The following is an 18,683-nucleotide window of genomic DNA, read 5'->3' as shown; positions in this document are numbered from 1 at the left end:
TAGACAAAAAGCAAATAGATAAATAATAAGCAGGATATTGTAATGTATCTTTTTTCATGCAATATTCTGTTTTTCATTGTTAAAAGTCTGATAACGTTAGAAATATGAACTGTATGTATGCACAATTATTTAAAGTCTTGATGTTACAAATATAATATAACATAAGACAATGATCCAGACGATTTTAACAACGATTTTGGCCGTATACGTTCAAGTTTTAATTTTATTTTTTAAAGTTATTTATAAATTCCTTGACATATGTCTAAATTAATAAAAGAAATCAAAATTATAAAATATAATCATTGAAAATATTCTACCTAATTTATCACAATATGGCTGTTACTATAAAATAGAAGATTTTCATTAATTTTATCTGGCATTAGATAACAAAAAAAAATTATATATACATGTACAGGGGAAAACATGAAGGTTTTTAGCAGCTTACCTTTTCGGCGTGGAAATAATCTCAAAATATAATCCATCGGGATGCCAAAAATCAAAATAAATGTCAACATACCTGTACTATTTCTCACCTGGGGTCAATTGTAGCCTCGAATACTACCTGGTTCTAATGAAACGCATCTACAAGTATTTATTTTCGGGTTTTTGTTCTAACTTGTTTGAACAATTCTATCAAAGATTTAATTCAAAATACATTAAATACATTAACGAATTGTACGATTTATGGATTCAAAAATCATCTTGAATGTTAAAAATAATTTCAAATAAATCAATTTAATGAAACAAACCCCTACTTATGCTTGTTGATTTTTTTTCATTCGGACCCATGTATTAATTCATGTTTATGCAGAAGTCCTTTAGGGATATACGATCCTTAGCCAGGAAGGATAACTCTTTAATTTATATTTTAATTCAAAAAGTATTAAAATAAACATCAAATTCAAATTTTGTCATGCAAAGAATTTCATTTTATGCGTTCTACGTATGATTCAATGGTCTTTTACGTTTTACAAATGTTGTTTAAAAAATTGACATTTGTACCTCATAAAATGAAGTAAAACTTGCATATTTAAAAAAAATCATTTTTATTTTAAATTAGCCTTAGTTACTAATGTTTATATGCATGATTTGAAATTAGAAGTGATTTACAGTGTTTTCTTTGAAAGGAAAAACTTCATACACTATGCATTATGAAACACTGGAAGTAAGAAGGAGAGAGTAAAGTCCAAATAATTGTAAAATTCATGCAATTTTCTTTAAAAGCCTGGATACCTATGATTTTTATTCCTAAAATGTATTTCTTGATCAATTATCAAGTAAAAAATATGCAGTAGGTAGTTCAAATCGCATTTCCTGAAAAAAATATTCGAGATTTACTACTTTCCCTATATAATATGATTAAATTTAAAGATGAATTTTTAAGAACCAAATATGGGTAAATACATTTTAATTTAGAATTTAGAGACATCTTTGTAAGCATTTTCAATTACTCAATGCCTGATTTTCAGAACATGAGGATCGGATAACCTTAATAAACAAAAAATATACTGCACTTATGGTACGCGCACTTTCGGGTCATCGGGTTTTCTACGTAAAGGAAACAATTTCATTGATCTTAGAACGGAATGAAATAGTTCGAAACATTCTAAACTATGAAAATTAGCTCGCAATATTTTTAACGGTATCTTACTATAAAAATAAAAAGAGTCGTTGATCCGCCGTGACCATGCAAGACTAATAAATACACCGAATCAATTTGGATAGTATTACTACGGTAATCCATTTTAATCCATACGTCTGTAATTTTGTTTAAGAATTCAATATTATGCTTGGCTATTTGTTAGATCTTGTTTAACTAATTTTAAATTGGTTGCAGACTTTCGAAATACCGCTCTTCGTATATGCCTAATATGAGATTACCGGGTCAGTGTAAAATTATTTATAAGGTTTAACAATTCATTTGCTGATCAAATCTATTTTTTCTTGTTATTGAAATGGTTCACACAAAGTTTAATAGCAATAACTTATGATTCTTTAGTGGGAAAAGTCGCATTTCACTCTTTAAATATCTGTTGATTAATTTTTCTGTTTTGTATAAAGAAGAAGTATTTAACCATTCAATGTTTGTTAATAAATACTGTTATGGGTCAGAATAACCCTAAATGCCAGCGAAAGATCAATCACACAGTTTAAACTTAACAAAGTTCAAGAATGTTCTAGAAAAAATGACCAAACATAATGACCACTCTGGAATGTTCAAGAAACTTAATGTTACTAATAATATACATGATGAAATAATACAAATACACACATCTCACAACACTTCCAAATACTAGTGACAATTGGCAAATGTTGTTTTTGAAAACAAAGGCTGTGATACATTATTTTAAAGCAAACGAAAAAAGAATGTTGAAGCATTTGAAAGTTATAATAATTTTAAGCATTGTAACAATATTATATATAATTCGTAAAAATTTTGTCTATCTCATCATGAGTCAATAACTATCTCGCGAAAATAAGGTGTTGCGAAAATTTTGTGATCTACAATATCCAGAATAATTTCCAATACTGGTTACATTACATTACAATTCATTTGTAAAATATTTGATAAGAATCTTGTGACTTGTCTTTCTTTGTATTCATTTTAATTTTGAGTAGTGCATTCGGAGTGATTCGTTTCACACTTACATATTTACTGGATCCGCCTACGTCACCGCCGTCAGTATTCCATTTCATCCATTGATAGGATACATGTGGGTCATTCAAGGAAAGACATACAAACACCACCCGTTCTCCCTCCATCACCGTGGTATTCTGTGGCCCCTTCACCATCAGAGGCCAGACGGGGGATTCTTAATGTAAAAATCCGATATTATTTAAAATTTAAAGGCAAATTCTCTGTCCTGTTCCTTAAATATAAAATCTAATTTTTAATCTTTCTCTTTTGGGGGCTGGGGGTGATTCAACGAATTAATCATTAGATATAACTTACTTTTTTTTAGATACGATATCTTAGGCTGTCAACTACTTAGTATCAATTTGAGAAAATTTAGAGAAAATTCATACATTTTAGTTTTAAAATTTGATCATTTAGTATATCTGTATATGGAGCGCTTCTAAAGGAGATCAAAATATTCTGAAAATGGTCACAACCACACAGCCCTCTAAATCATCTTCTGTTTTGAAAAACTAAGCAAACTGTACGTTCTGACCTATTAGGAACTAATATACCCTTACCTTTAACATCCAAAATGAATGTGAATTCTAAGCTGCCCTCAGAATTTTGGACCACACATTTGTATTTCCCACTGTCCGATGTCTGTACATCATTAAGACTCAAGGCAAAGTGCCTGACCTTTGTCTTAAATCATGCCAAATAAAACAATAATTTACATCAATACAATATCTGTAGATCATTCAGACTCAAGACAAAGTGTAAGAAAATAGTATACATCAATACAATGTCTGTACATCATCAAGACTCAAGGCAAAGTATAAAAAAAATAATATGCAAGAATACAATTTTGTACATCATTAAGACTCAAGGCAAATTGTCTGGATTTTGTCTGAAATTATAGCAAATAATGATTGATTGATTGTATATTGTTTAACGTCCCTCTCGAGAATTTTTCACTCATATGGAGACGTCAACGTATGCTGGTGAAGGGCTTTAAATTAGGGCCATTGAGCAGTAAGGGATCTTAATCGTGCCAACGCCTGTCGCTGACACGGGGTCTCGGTTTTTAAGGTCTCATCCGAAGGACCCACAACTTTCACTTCAAAGTGCCCGAGCGCATGGCGAGGGAACAGTTGCTACCCATTTTTTATTCACTTAGGTCACTCGGGGCCGAGATACGAACTCTCGACCTCCCGATCGCGGATTATAGAAAATAAAACAATAATATACACCGATACAATCAAAGATGAAAATAGTTATTTAAAGACAGACATTTTTAGCACCACCTTCAAAAATACCTGGTCTAGGTAGCCCTGTGAATCAAGTGCTTGAAGGTCCATCATTGGATGCTGGAACTTGATTGACATTTACTTACTTGTCACTGTGTACATCTTGTATGGGACTCGTGGGGACCTTCAAATTATTTTTTAATACTTTGATGTTTACCGAACACGGTTATTGGTATAGAGACTGCATTACAATGAAAAATTTTTGCTTGATTATATGTGAATTAAAGATACCTTTAGTATTTAGAAGGATTATAATATAATATACATTTTTCAAAAAAATATATATTAAAAACTTTTACTTTTTTTTCTTAATGAAATTTTGATTTTAATTTTAATATGCTAAACGGTAATGCTAGAGTGGAAATGTTATTGATTACCGGTAAGTTTAGAACAGCACTGTGTGAAGTAATTAAATTTGGAAATTATTCATGAATGTTTCTAATCATGGGTTTTTGAATATATTTTCCTTGTTATTCAGATTTCTTTCAGAAGAAGTTAATTAACAAGCAATCTCATTGTGACAAAGCCTTATTGATTACAGATAACGGTAACATGGATATAAAACCCAAAAAAATGTTTAATGAAATATCCCTTACTTTAGTTTCTTTTTTAATGGATCGGACCCTGCTCTGGGGATAAATGAACTAATTATAATTTGGTTGTTACTGGCGTTTTTTTTTTAAATCAAAACATACACTAACATCTAAAACAATCTTTGTTTTAATATTTGAATTAATATTATGATATCATAACATTTTTTAAATGGGTAGGGTTTTTTTTAAATTTTCAAACATAAATCAATATACTATTAGATTTTTTTAGACTTTTCTTACAACTCATCACTTCTAATTTAAAATTGCCTCAAAATCCCCAACACAGGTAAAGTTTGACACTTGTGGTATTTCACTGTGTATTAAATCACTTCCTGTGTATAGGGATTAGAAGACAGATGACCAAAGGTAGACTGCTAGCCACCAAGGCATTCACACCTGTACAAAATAAGCCCCTCCCTCACCTGGAATTTACCAATCGGTAAAAAATCTCCGCCTTTAAAACAGAATTTTGGGATAAAGAGGATAGGATAATATATTTTTTTTTTTACTAATCGGTAACATCGGAGATAACGAGAAGTATTCAAGCTCTAAAATCCATTTCAAACAATTCAAATGAGGATCAGCGCAAACACAGAATTATTCAAGTTCAGAATTGGTGAAAATTTGAATTTTAACGTAAATATAAAATATGATGCTCATTTATTTACACCTAATTTCGTATTTTTATTTAAAGCTCAGATACGCCTTATATAGCTTTAACCTTGCCCTGAAAAGATTGAGATCCTTTTGAAATTCTGGAATCTCAAACCTTTGGTCTCTGACTGGCATCGATCAAGTTCTCCTCTTTGTACCAGGTTGTTTTTGGCTTTGGGTTCCCGTATGCTGGACAACGAATTCTTACGTTGCCTCCAACTGATGCGACAATCATATTATCCCCCTTAAAAGGTCTTGACTTAGGTTTCCATCTTGGGGCTAAAAAAGTAAAGATGATATTTATAGAAGAATGGTGATAATAATATGAGAATGGTGATATTTATTTGAGAATGGTAATATTTATATGAGAATGGTGATGTGCAAATGAGAAAGATGTTATTTATATGAAAATTGTGATATACATATGTGAATTATGATATTCATATGAGAAAGATGGTATTCATATGAGAATGGTGATATTTATATAAGAATGGTGATATCTATATGAGAATGGTTATATTTATATATATGAGAATAATGATATCTATATGAAAATAATGATATCTATATGACAATGGTCATATTCATATGAGGAATATGATATTTATAAATATGAGAATGGTGATATTTATATGAGAATGGTGATATTTATACGAGGATGGTGATGATAACAATCCAGATCTTGTTTCTTTTATCGGATAATTATTATGAATGAACTGTCATATCATTTTATATTTTGTATAATTTTACATTGATTATATACTATTATTTTAATTAACATTTTTAGCTCACCTGAGCCGAAGGCTCAAGTGAGCTTTTCTGATCACATTTTGTCCGTCGTCCGTCCGTCTGTCTGTCTAGCTGTCCGTCCGTCCGTCTGTCTGTCCGTCTGTAAACTTTCACATTTTCGACTTCTTCTCAAGAACCACTGGTCCAATTTTGACCAAACTTGGTACAAAGCATCCTTGGGTAAAGGGAAATTTAAATTGTTAAAACAAAGGGCCAAGTCCCCTCACAAGGGGAGATAATCAAGAAAAGACAAAAATAGGGTAGGGTCATTAAAAAATCTTCTTCTCAAGAACCACTGGGTCAGAAAAGCTGAAACTTATATGGGAGCATCCTGGTATAGTGTAGATTCTAAATTGTTCAAATTATGACCCCCGGGGGAAGGGCGGGGAATCAAAGTTTTACATAGAAATATATAGGAAAAATCTTTGAAAATCTTCTTCTCAAGAACCACTGGGCCAGAAAAGCTTAAACTTATGTGGAAGCATCTTGGGGTAGTGTAGATTCTAAATTGTTCAAATCATTACCCCCGGGGGAAGGGCGGGGCCACAATGGGGAATCAAAGTTTTACATAAAAATATAAAGGAAAATTCTTTGCAAATCTTCTTCTCAAGAACCACTGGGCCAGAAAAGCTGAAACTTATGTGGAAGCATCCTGGGGTAGCGTAGATTCTAAATTGTTCAAATCATGACCCCCGGGGGAAAGGCGGGGCCACTATGGGGAATCAAAGTTTTACATAGAAATATATAGGAAAAATCTTTGAAAATCTTCTTCTCAAGAACCACTGGGCCAGAAAAGCTGAAACTTATGTGGAAGCATCCTGGGGTAGTGTAGATTCTTAATTATTCAAATCATGACCACCGGGGGAAGGGCGGGGCCACAATGGGGAATCAAAGTTTTACATAAAAATATAAAGGAGAAATCTTTGAAAATCTTCTTGTCAAGAACCACTGGGCCAGAAAAGCTGAAACTTATGTTCACATGGAAGGATCCTGGGGTAGTGTAGATTTCAAGATGTCTAAATTATGATCAGTGGGGTAGGGTGGGGATGCATTATGTATTACAAGGAGGAAATCTGGTAAAGAACAGAATGGTCAAAAAACTTCTCAGGTGAGTAATGTGGCCCATGGGCCTCTTGTATAATTTTATATTGTATATTTTTTCATTTGTGCTACATAATCTTATATTTGGATTCTAAATTATTCAGTGGGGTTGGGGATGCATTTGTATTACAAGGAGGAAATCTGGTATTTGAATGGTCAAAAAACTTCTCATATTGTTTTCCTCTTGTATAATTTTATATTGTATATTTTTTTCATTTGTGCTACATAATCTTATATTTGGATTCTATAGTTTTCATTTTGGGTTGTTTAACATTTATTTGCATTCTATATTGTTTTCCTTAACATTGACTGGATGGGAATATGGCTTAAATATTTCACAGGTGTATTTGTTATGACGGGAACTTTTTAAGGTACCATCAAATTTGACCTTTTGACCTTGACCTTGGAATTTGACACACGCATATATCACATATACATGTATATTCTTTGTGACAAAACCTTCCATTTGATACCAACAACTTTTAACTTTTGACTTTGACCTTGGAGATTGACCTACTTACAAAAATTTTAACCTTGGCCAAAACTTTTGAACGGTAAGGGCTAGAGCATTCATACTTGGCATATATAATCCTTGAGACAAGACATTTAATTGAAAACCAACAACTTTGACCCTTTGACCTTAACCTTGGAGTTTGTCCAAATTTTAAAAAACTTCATCTTTGGCCATAACTTTTGAACGGTTAGGATTAGGGCTTTCATTATTTATGTAAACTTATTAAATCCGTGTGACAAGAACCTTTCTTTAAAAACCAACAACAACACATATATTTTGTATGAAATTAATCTTCCATTTATAAAATTTCCTGTTCAATATTAGCAAGAAAAGAGTGAGTGAACAAGAAAACACTGATGTTAAGGTAAGTATTGAGCAATACTATCTTGTTTAAAAAGAAAGGGAAAATGCTACCTTTATATCGTTGGATATTTAATGTTCAATATTTTTTTAATGAAAATAAACAATAAATTCATTTCTCTTCAGATTGTATTCATTTTTCATTATTATAATTCACGCATAATGATGATTATAAGAATAATACATTTTTTTAATAAAAAAGTCTTTAAATCTAAAATAAATACCCAAAAAGAAAACAAAATTCATTGGTGACATTTTAATTTTCAGCCAAAAAATTAATGTGTTGTTTTAACTTACAGACTTCGATAAACGATCTAAATGAAAAGGTAGGACATATATGATTCTGAAATCATTTTTATTCTGACGATAATTTATCTATATTATAGTTAGTCATTGTATATTTCTATATGTTGAGTTCCCTGCATTAATCAGGGAAATCGCTGAAAATTATACATACTTTTTTCAAAAACAGTCTATATGTATCTCATACCTAAGAAGATACTACCCGTGAAATAAACATATACTTTATACACCGACAGGTGATTTACAAATACATGTATTAGTTCCAGCTTTGGCAAAATCCCTCCCATCAAGATTTTAGTCACCGTGAAACTACAATGGATTTACAAGTAGCCTAACACCGTTTGCAATGCCATCGTAGAAACAAATGTTTCAGATAAAAATCACGATCGCTCGGCCACTACAATTTTGTTTCAAAACTTCATTTTTAAAAAAATCTTCAACAAATCTTCTGGTATATTTAAAAGACGCAGATAAGATGGAATGTATATTTTATAATCGATATACTTTCTTTCGGCGTGTCAACATCAACAGCACAGCCTCTTCAGTTGCAAATCCGATAGAAATCATTCATAAAGTTTCAAAGGCGATATCTTAAAGCTTTGTAAAAAAGAAAACAGAAATCGGTAAATCATTAATAGAACATCGTATAAATAAACATAAATTTAAACTCTTTCGATGAAGCTGATATCAAATCATACAATCTAAATATCCATTATGTATAATTCTGGTCTGTTATTTTTTTAATATTTTGCAAGAATTACGTTTTTTTGGGTAGGGGTTGGGTGTTTAATTCCGCAAGAGAAGTGATTTATCTTATCTCTATTATAAAGATCTTCATTGAATAACATCCTCGTTTCAAAGCGCAAGTTATGGTTGGTATAAACATTGACACCAATTGACGTTTTAAAAAGTGTGTTTGCATTTTATAACACATCATGATAAAGTTAAAAAAAAGAAAAACATGTAATTGTGCCATTTATGTCCATATTAATACCCATCATTTTTTGCGCGTTGAACAGCAAGCATGTCCATTAGAAGAATTGGGGATAAGTATGACTGAAATTAAATCGCAGTATGATAGTGATATACCACTATTACAACGGTGTTTACCTTTTCAATGTCGGGATGATATCTCAAGTAAAAGCCCAGGAATAAGACAACTGATATATACTATTTATCAACTTACACTCTGAAACAAAATCAGATTTTCCAATGACATTAAATGTAATAACTAAAAGATATATTAATTATTTTTCACAGATTCAATTCCTGTTAACGGAACTGAACACCATTAAGGTATGTACATGTTGATAATAAATAACAAATTATGAAAAAATAATGCAATATTTTATGCAGATATACAATTTTTTTCAATCTAGTATAAAAGAAAAAAAAAAACAATTGATTTATGAATGTTTACAAAAGAGCAGTCATTTAGTTGTGCCAATAAGTACGTGTCTATTTTATACAAGAAAACCAAGATTTAGAGTTGTATTTTAGAGTCTTTCTGCACCTAGAGGAATCAAAACATCTGTGAAAGAAGATCATTAGTTATAACTCACAACTACTGGTACAGAGAACTATTCAATGCTAACAATAGGATACTAAGTATAGCATTATTTTTGTTTAGGAATTTAAAGTCATATAAGCTATATGAACGCCGAATTTTGTGTGAAACAAAATGATTATTAACTTAAAACACATGAAGTATAATAAAAAATAATGCTTTCCACAAAATTGTACTATAGATGTCTTTGTTATAACAAAACAATTAAACAATATCTAGGAATTAAGAATTCAGTCTTTCCATGAATATTGATAAAGGAAGTGCGTAAACAGTAGTTCTATAAATAGAAACACATGTCCACGGGAAATCACAGACAATTAACGAGGTATGTTGCATTTGTATAACAATTATTAATGTAAGGTTAATATGCGTCATAACAGAGAAAATGGTTGATACTGAAATACATTTAAAGATAAAGTACCATTAAGTATCCACGTCAAAAGTGAGATGCTGTTTTTCTTTTCGTTGCAGGATAATAAATAATTATAATTTGATAACTTTGTAACGCGTTTAATTTTAATGGTGTAATTTACAGTATTTTTGTAACTTTTATTGATAAACAAATTGTATCAATTTCAAATCATATTTTAACTGGCACAAGTTACAGCGTGTATAATTTTAACTGTTTTTGATCATATAATGTATGTTAACTTGTCTATGAACATAGTGTATTTGATATCTGTGTAAAAATACTACTAATATTACCTACTAGTACATCAATGCTTTTAATATATCTATATATTATTGATTTTGATGTAACAAGTAAGAAAATAAATATTTATTTTTCAATGCTTTATTTATATATGTTCTGTGCGATTACGTTTGTGTTGTCACGCGTATCCACATTTGAGTGTGTACGTTTACTTGATGTGACGTTTTGACCATTTCCGGTTTAACCAATTTTTTTACTAAAATACCTTCTGTTGACTTTCCTGCGACTAAATAATTTATATATACAGTCGGCGCTACATCCTTAACGGGATGATAGGACAATCATCTGGTACATGTACCCATAGCAGATCAGAATTTAAAAAAAAACCTCGTATTTCGTGCGTTCACTAATAATCACCAAACGAAAGGAGTCTTACCTAGGTTAAAGGTGAAAATTGGTGGTGTTATGTTTTTTTTTTGTTTTGAACGTAGTTTATTGATATCAATCAAAAGGATTGGAAACAAGTTCTAAATAACTTAGTGAATTCCTCTCCTTATATAATACAATATGTCATGCAAAAAGAAAAAAATAATACAATCGATACATGAATAAATACTAGATACAATATAATGTAATACATCATTTAGAGAATTTACATGTTTCGTCAATAAATTTATGAACAGCAGCAAAATTATTGTTATTTATCTGTAAAGGCAAATTAACATAACCACATAATAATACATTAATATCAATAGAAACCAAATCAAGCATGAACAAATGATTAAAAAGAGTACTTCTAGCACTGGAATAATGTGTGCATGCAAAAAATAAATGATACACATCTTCATTTTTTCAACATAAACATAGTGAACTACTTACAATATTTCGTTTATATAGATCATGGTTTAGTATACAGTAATGTCTTAACTTGGTGTGAATGATATTTGTGTATCGTTTGCCAAAAGAATAGTATGGTGGTGGAATATCAATTTTGGTTGTCAAGTTTTTTTCTAAATGCTTTGACTGAAACGGGTTCTCTCGTATCTCTTTTTAACAAATTCCATTGTTTTTAGCGTCAGGTACGAATGAGTTTCTAAATAGTTCTAATCTACACTTAAGAACAATAAAATCTTGTTTGTTACGGGTATTATATGTGGATACATGTTCACGTTTATTGGGGACAATATCTATAAAATATTCCGGTGCTCGTCCCGTATGAATTTTGTACAAAGTAGTCATTTTAGCAATACATCGTCTGTTTTTAGTTTCCCACCCAGTTTCAGAATAAAACGCATCTCTAGACACAAATATTGGAAGTCCGGTTACGATTCTAGCGGCGGTTAATTGTACTTTTTCAAGTTTTTCTGCATCATATTTCGAGCAGCCATCCCAAACGATCGAAGCATATTCAAGCATAGGTCTGATGAATGTAATATACAATTTTGTTAAGTTTTTTTCTACCCATTTTGTACTTTAACTTCTTTAGAAGGCCAAGTTTGTTTATTGGCACTATTTAAAACTTCATCAATAAATTCAGACCAACTAAGATTTTGCGACAATAGCAAACCCAAATGGCGATGGACTGGAACACACTCAAGTCTATCGCCTTTGAAAAATAATTTTGGCATAGAAGAAATATTTTTCTTGTTGAAATAAACTACCTTATTTTTAGATGGATTGAAATTGAGTAGCCACTTATATTTGACCAAATTTCCAACATATGTAAATCATGATTCAATTTGTATTCTATATCTTATACATTGTATGATGATTGTTGGAGGGAGTTATCATCTGTAAACAGTCTACACATTGAAATAATATTTTCAGCAACATCATTTATATAAATAAGAAATAACAGTGGACCTAAGACAAAACCCTGAGGTACACCTGCAAAAATATCTTGTTTTGATGATAACAAATCTTTGTACATAGCTTTTTTGGTGTTATGTGTGTCATATAACCACTGAAGGAATCGGACGGGATGTATGTTGCGCATGTTCAAAGCTGTACTTAAAAGCCTATCAGCATTTTTACAGAAAAAAAAATCAAAGTTACGTACTAAGCATGATGTCATCAACAATAAAACATAAAAGGGGTTGAGAAGTAATCCCCGGTACTATTGTCAGGGATTTGATACCTTCAGTGGTTACAAGACACGCATAATCCCTTTGCCTTCAACAAAGGTAAGACTCGTTAAGTAGACTGATTCTGTCACGTCATTTCAATTCCAGGATCATACGAGACTTCAAGAGATTCTTAAACACTAATGAAGATAAATATTGGGGAAAAAACAAAATCAAAACAATTATACTAAAACATGAACTATTTATGAAACATTATTATGCAGAAAACTTGCAGATATCATCAGTTATTTAGTATCTATTTTTTTTAAGTTCTGAAGCTCAGTTCATCATTACAATAGATAAAACAATGGAGGAGATTTTTTTAATGTGAGAAAAAATTATACTTATTATCTTACAAAAGATGTAAACAAGCAATTTCCCTCGCTTCAGAAGGATAAAACATATGCTCAAATAGGACCTCGGATCCCCCGCAAATAGTTCGTCATTTTGTGTAGTAATAAAACGTTTCAGGAACTCTCCAGGCAATAAAGGCACAAAAGTAAATTCATCGATATCAATACAGAGACCTCTGGTCACCTTATATATTGATTGAATTTTATATGATAGACATTTTTTTTGTCTTACTCCGAAATAAACCTATTTATAATTTATACAGATCTACTTTCTAAAAATATATTAGCAGAAACGTGAAAGTAATTAGGGGAACTAAAGGTAACCTTATATTGTTCATCATGAGAGGGATCATAGATCACCTTGCATTTTTAAATACATTTTAAATCTATGGTGTGGGGGGCATAGGTAACCCTCTATTGCACATCATTACGGGGGGCCTGAGGTCAGTCAGGTCACCATATATTGTACAACAATAGGGAGAACAGAAAACACCTTATATTGTACTTCAATATGGGGACAAAATGACACCTTATATTGTACATCTAATAGGGGGATCAGAGGTCACCTTATATTGTACATCAGTAAAGGGTCCAGAGGACACCTTTTATTGTACATCAGTAGGGGGTCCCGTGGTCAACTTATATAGTACTGTAGTAGGGGGACCAGTGGTCACCTTACATTGTACTGTACATCAGTAGGGAGACCAGAGGTCACCTTATACTGTACATCTGTAGGGAGACTCGAGGTTACCTTATCTTGTACATGATTAGGTGGACCATAGGTCACTTTATATTGTACTTCAACAGGAGGACTAGATGTCCTTATGTGTGCATCAATAGGTTGAACAGAGATTGCCTTATATTGTACTTTATTAGGGTGACCGGAGGTCACCTTATATTGTACTTCAGTAGGGGACTAGAGGTACTTTATATACATCAATTTGGGGATCAGAACTAGGTCACTTTATGTTGTAACCAGTAAGGGTACCAAAGGTCACCATTTTTTGTTTATCATTAAGGTGCGGTCACACGTTGCGATTTTCTATCCAATTTTTATTTGACGTGCTCAGGTAAGTCGATTGGAGTCGATTGATCGGGTGTTCACACGATCCGATTTTACGTTCGATTTAAAATCGATTTTCAGCAAAAAATGAACAGGAACTTGTTATTACTTTTAAGATAGAAGTACATATATTTCTGTACAAAGACGTCTCTGTTCTGTCGGGATGAAAAGAATGGGAAAAAAATTCATCATTACGTCATTTTACCTCATTATGATGTTGATGTTGACGTAGAATACACGGAACACATGTCAATGATCACTCAGAAGTAAATAATCAATCGAAGAATTACTTTCTACTTCGGCAAAAAAAAATATGCAATATATTTTGGTCTACTAACAGAGACGAAAAAATATGCATCACAAAAGTTAACTTTGTATGAAAGGCTATCCGGTGATGAAAAAAGAATAAGTGAATAGGCGAGACACAGTTTAAAAGACAATCTTTAAGAAGGATATGGAAATAACAAACAGAATTCAATCTCAACGTCCATTAAACAAATATACAAAATAAGAGCAGAGCAAACACGGACCTCCGAAACATCAGAGGTGGGATCAGGTGCTATGGAGGAGTGAGCATTCCCTGCCGACCGGTCACACCCGCCGTGTGCTCGTTGTCATAATCAGGAAATAACGGAAAAAATCCGTCGTCAATTCAGTGTATAAATAATGGACTAACAATTTGTATGAAAAACGTCAGTCAGCATTTCATTCAATGATAAATTGTATTTGCTGACAAGGTCATTGTATTGACCATAGAATTTACGAAATGATGACGTTAAACGAGACTGTTGATATTCTTGTTTCATCAACTTGCTTGTCAATAATTTACCTCGTTTAAGAAATTGTTCATACGTAGAGCATGCTCTAGCATATCGAATCAACTGAGATATAAATACTCCGTATGTAGGTGAGATTGCCTAGTTGAGTTGATAAATGTGATAAAGTTGTTAAAAGAGTTGAGAAAAGTGGAACAAAATTAATAATGTGTAGTTTCTTATAGGATAGACTGTTTTCTTTATTATATAATTAAAAATAATAATTTTTTTAAAGAATGAATTCTACTGAGGGTATGTAAATTTACTGATTATTGAAATGTTTAAGGGAAATCTGCTTATTATATTGTAGAGAAAAGGTGTAAGAGAAATAGGAGTTCCCTTCCCCTCCCAAATCATTGACATCGGAAGCAAACTAAAAGGAAGGGGCTAAGTGAAAGAGAAAAAATATCAAACTTACAAGTAAAACTTGGTCAACAAGCAAAAGAAAATTGTGTCCATTGATCAAATGCGAAAACCATATTTCGTTGGGAAGGTGGGGGGGGGGGGGGGGGGGCTCAAACTTTTTTTTCAGTGCCACACTAGGCCTACCTCTTACCTAAAATTCAACTTGCGTCTGGAAAGGGGGGGGGGGGGTGCTAAACCTATAAACCTACATCTCAAAGTCTAAATGTTTAATGCCTATATTATGTTCATCTTTCTAAAAAAAATGGGTAAGGGGGCTTATCCTTCCAGGTCCTTACGCCTATACAAATAATACGATCACTTAGTTTAATGTACATCAATATGTTGTAATCGAATATATTTTAATTAAAGCGTTCGCCCTCAAAAATTTTAACTTATTTAAGATTTATATGAAAATTAGTCGTTAATTAATTTGATACTTGTAACTTTTATTTTCTCGTATTCAGGTACAGAATGAAGTTGTCGCCCGGAGTTTCTTCTTTATAATTGCTATGTTTTTGCAGATACCGGTAGTAATTAAGGGCGCCAAAAAATTTCGAAGATCTTAGTTTTAATCAATGACATGTTCAGTCTGTGTTATTTTAAAAATAATCCCATTAATATTCACGATTTGAATTAAGTGTAATCTATTAAATTCAGCTCTTACATAAGCGAAAAAATATTTGTGATAAAATCATAAATGCATAATAAAGACACGAATTTCCGTGCTTGCAAACTATTGCTGAAGATATTTTTTTTGTACGCATGTACTAGCAGTTTTTTTCTTTTCCACACAATGTTTTTGGGTTTAGGAGTTATCTTTTTGTTACCAAATGCATTTATATACATGTATAAAAAGTTAAAAACTGTTGTATAACTGTTGAAATATCATTGTGACATCACAATTTTCTTCAGAAAGTCGATTGAAAATCTGACTGCCATCCGATTTCCAAACGACTTTCAGACTTTGCTTTCGACTTTCGATTTGGGTGGTCAAATGGTAAGATTTTAGTCGAAAACAAACCGGATGGAAAAATCGCATGGAAAATCTTATGAAAAGTCGCATCGTGTGACCACACCTTTAGGATGACCGGTGTAAAGACGAATAATGACCCCCATCGAATAATGACCGGGGGGTTATTTTTCAACGACAAAAAATGACCCCCACCCGTAGAAAAAAATCATTTTTTCTAGAAAAAGGTTCTTAGGGGGTCATTATTTTAAATGTTAGTCCTATGAAATAATGACCCCCATTGAAAAATGTCCCCCTTTAAAGAGATACAAAATAAACACTCTTTGATATCTTTTTTACAGCAGAACTAATTTTTACATTTTCTTTAACCAGAAAAATACAAAAAGTCGTATGAAATAATTAAGAGATTCACGTAGTCTTTCAATGCTTAAATTGTGTTTGAAAAGAGATTCTTTAATTGTCAAGTTTTTATATTCTTCCTTATAATGTTTGCTCAAAGAATGGTTTTCCACTTCTTAATAGAAATCAAAGCATGCAAAAATCAGGTTTAAATACTCTTTAATAGGAAAAAATTAAATTTTCCGTCATTTCAACTTTAAGTTTGTTTAAGTTTGGCAAATCCTATTTGACAATGAAAGAGGAAGAAATTTTTACCCCCCCCCCCCCAAAAAAAAAGAGAACATTACGTTAAATCAAAACAAAAAAGGATTAATGAAAAGCAAAAATATAAATAAAACACTATACCTTTCAATAATTATGAACGAGGCTCTAGATAAAATATTGAAATGAAGTTAAGCCTTCACACAAGTACTATCATATCGTAATTTACTTCGCCATGATTAAAGCATACTGTTGGTGGGGGTATACTTGAAAGTACTGTGGCAAAGTAACAGTTAAAAATTAGTAGAATAGTAAATTATTTTTAGCTTACTTTTAATTTCTTCTTATAGAAAAATAAAGGTAGGGTGGTGTTTTTTGCCTTTGTTCAATATCGACTTCCTCCTAAATAAAAAAAGGGGGTGGGGTAAGTATAAGACCTAAAAATATGCTCTGTATGGGCTAGTATAAAATACACAGTCATTCTAATGCAGAAACTATAAATGTAGACATAAACTTTTGATTTAGCACACAATATTTACATCCACTGAATAATTTCTCCTTTATTTCTTAAAAAAACCCATTGCGTTCATCACTGCATGAACTACATTAGGGATGTCGCCAGTACAGATTTCTTATTCAGTGACTGTTCCACCAATGAAACGTATAAAGACATTTGCATCATTAATAAAATAATTAACCCTTTTATTCAAACTTTTAATGATTATTTAAACAGATATAAATATATACAAAAAATGCTTTCTTTGTTTCTTACTAGTATTACTGGAATGAACGGTCGCAGCTATTGCAGAAAAAAATTTACATAACCCGCTTAGGCGGGTTTTATATTTTTTCTGCAACAGCTGCGACCATTCATTCCAGTAATTACAAACAAAGAAAGCATTTTTTGTTTAAGTATTCATTACATTTCTTTTAACGTAGAACCTACTTCGTATGACATCATAACTGGTAAATGTGTTAAACCTGTGCTAACCCATTAAGACGTCATGATTAATTCAATTTTTTCCCGTACTTGACAGCTTCAATAAAAATGGTAGAACATACTGCATTTTGAATTTCACAGAATTCAATCATGCCAACATAATCTTAATTCAATTCATATATTTTTCGGTTTTTAATGCTTAATTGCAGTATATTTCTTAAATAAGAGAAAATATGTAGGCACCTTTTATTTACTAGATCTAGACCTGAAGTTGACAAACCCAAAACTATCTAGTGTAATGAAATTACAATGTACATACAACTTTCGTAATAATTTGAATGGTATGTAACCATAATGAAGGAATGCATTAATTGTAAGAAATTTTTAGTTACCAGCTATATAGTGTAATATCTTGATGAAATGTGTCTAAGTCAAAGATGTTCGTGTTGTAGATCGTTTGATCGTGTGTACATTTTTGTGATATCTATAATGAAATGATGTTCATACCTTTTAACAATTATTTGTGACCTATTCATAATCTTGGTGTTCGATAACAATTTTTCTATTAAATATGATCTTTTTAAAGTAAAAGTACAATTTCTGATAAATATTTAATCTGAAAGTAGCCCCAAACCGTCATTTAATTATTAAATCCCCTGTAAGTGCAAAAAGGTCAAGAATATGAGTATCGGTATATAGCCTATCTTTCATTAGTTAGAGGGGAAAGGTATATATTTTAATCATTTTTTGTAATCATTTGGCTATGTTCTTCATCATATTGAAGATTGAAAACATTGTGACAAAGACTTTTGAAAAAATATTTACAAATATAGGGTGAATAATTGACTAAAAATAATAGAGTTCATTTGACTTTTTTATTTTAATGGCGGACTTATCTTTAATGTTAATTGAATAAAAAAGAAATTATTTTTGATAAAATATTGTTTATTATTA

At 31.4% G+C, this 18,683-nt stretch overlaps 1 protein-coding gene across 1 annotated transcript; it reads right to left on the bottom strand.

Moving 5' to 3' along the window:
* Window positions 1-2,649: 2,649 nt before the first annotated feature.
* On the bottom strand, window positions 2,650-5,449 carry LOC134280806 (fibroblast growth factor receptor-like; the record flags this gene model as incomplete). The annotated part of the gene is made up of 3 exons (XM_062763261.1): window positions 5,290-5,449; window positions 3,199-3,322; window positions 2,650-2,813 (listed from the first exon to the last, which is right to left on the bottom strand). Coding segments are annotated over exons 1-3 (408 nt in total), but the record flags the coding sequence as incomplete, so codon positions are not given.
* Between the last annotated feature and the right edge of the window lie 13,234 nt (window positions 5,450-18,683).

Source organism: Saccostrea cucullata, unplaced genomic scaffold, assembly GCF_032062105.1.
Source record: "Saccostrea cucullata isolate Sc308-1 unplaced genomic scaffold, CSIRO_AGI_Scuc_v1 ctg6138, whole genome shotgun sequence".
Lineage (NCBI taxonomy): Eukaryota > Metazoa > Mollusca > Bivalvia > Ostreida > Ostreidae > Saccostrea > Saccostrea cuccullata.
The sequence above is the reverse complement of the archived record's forward strand: the minus strand, read 5'-3'. Positions and strand labels throughout refer to the sequence as shown.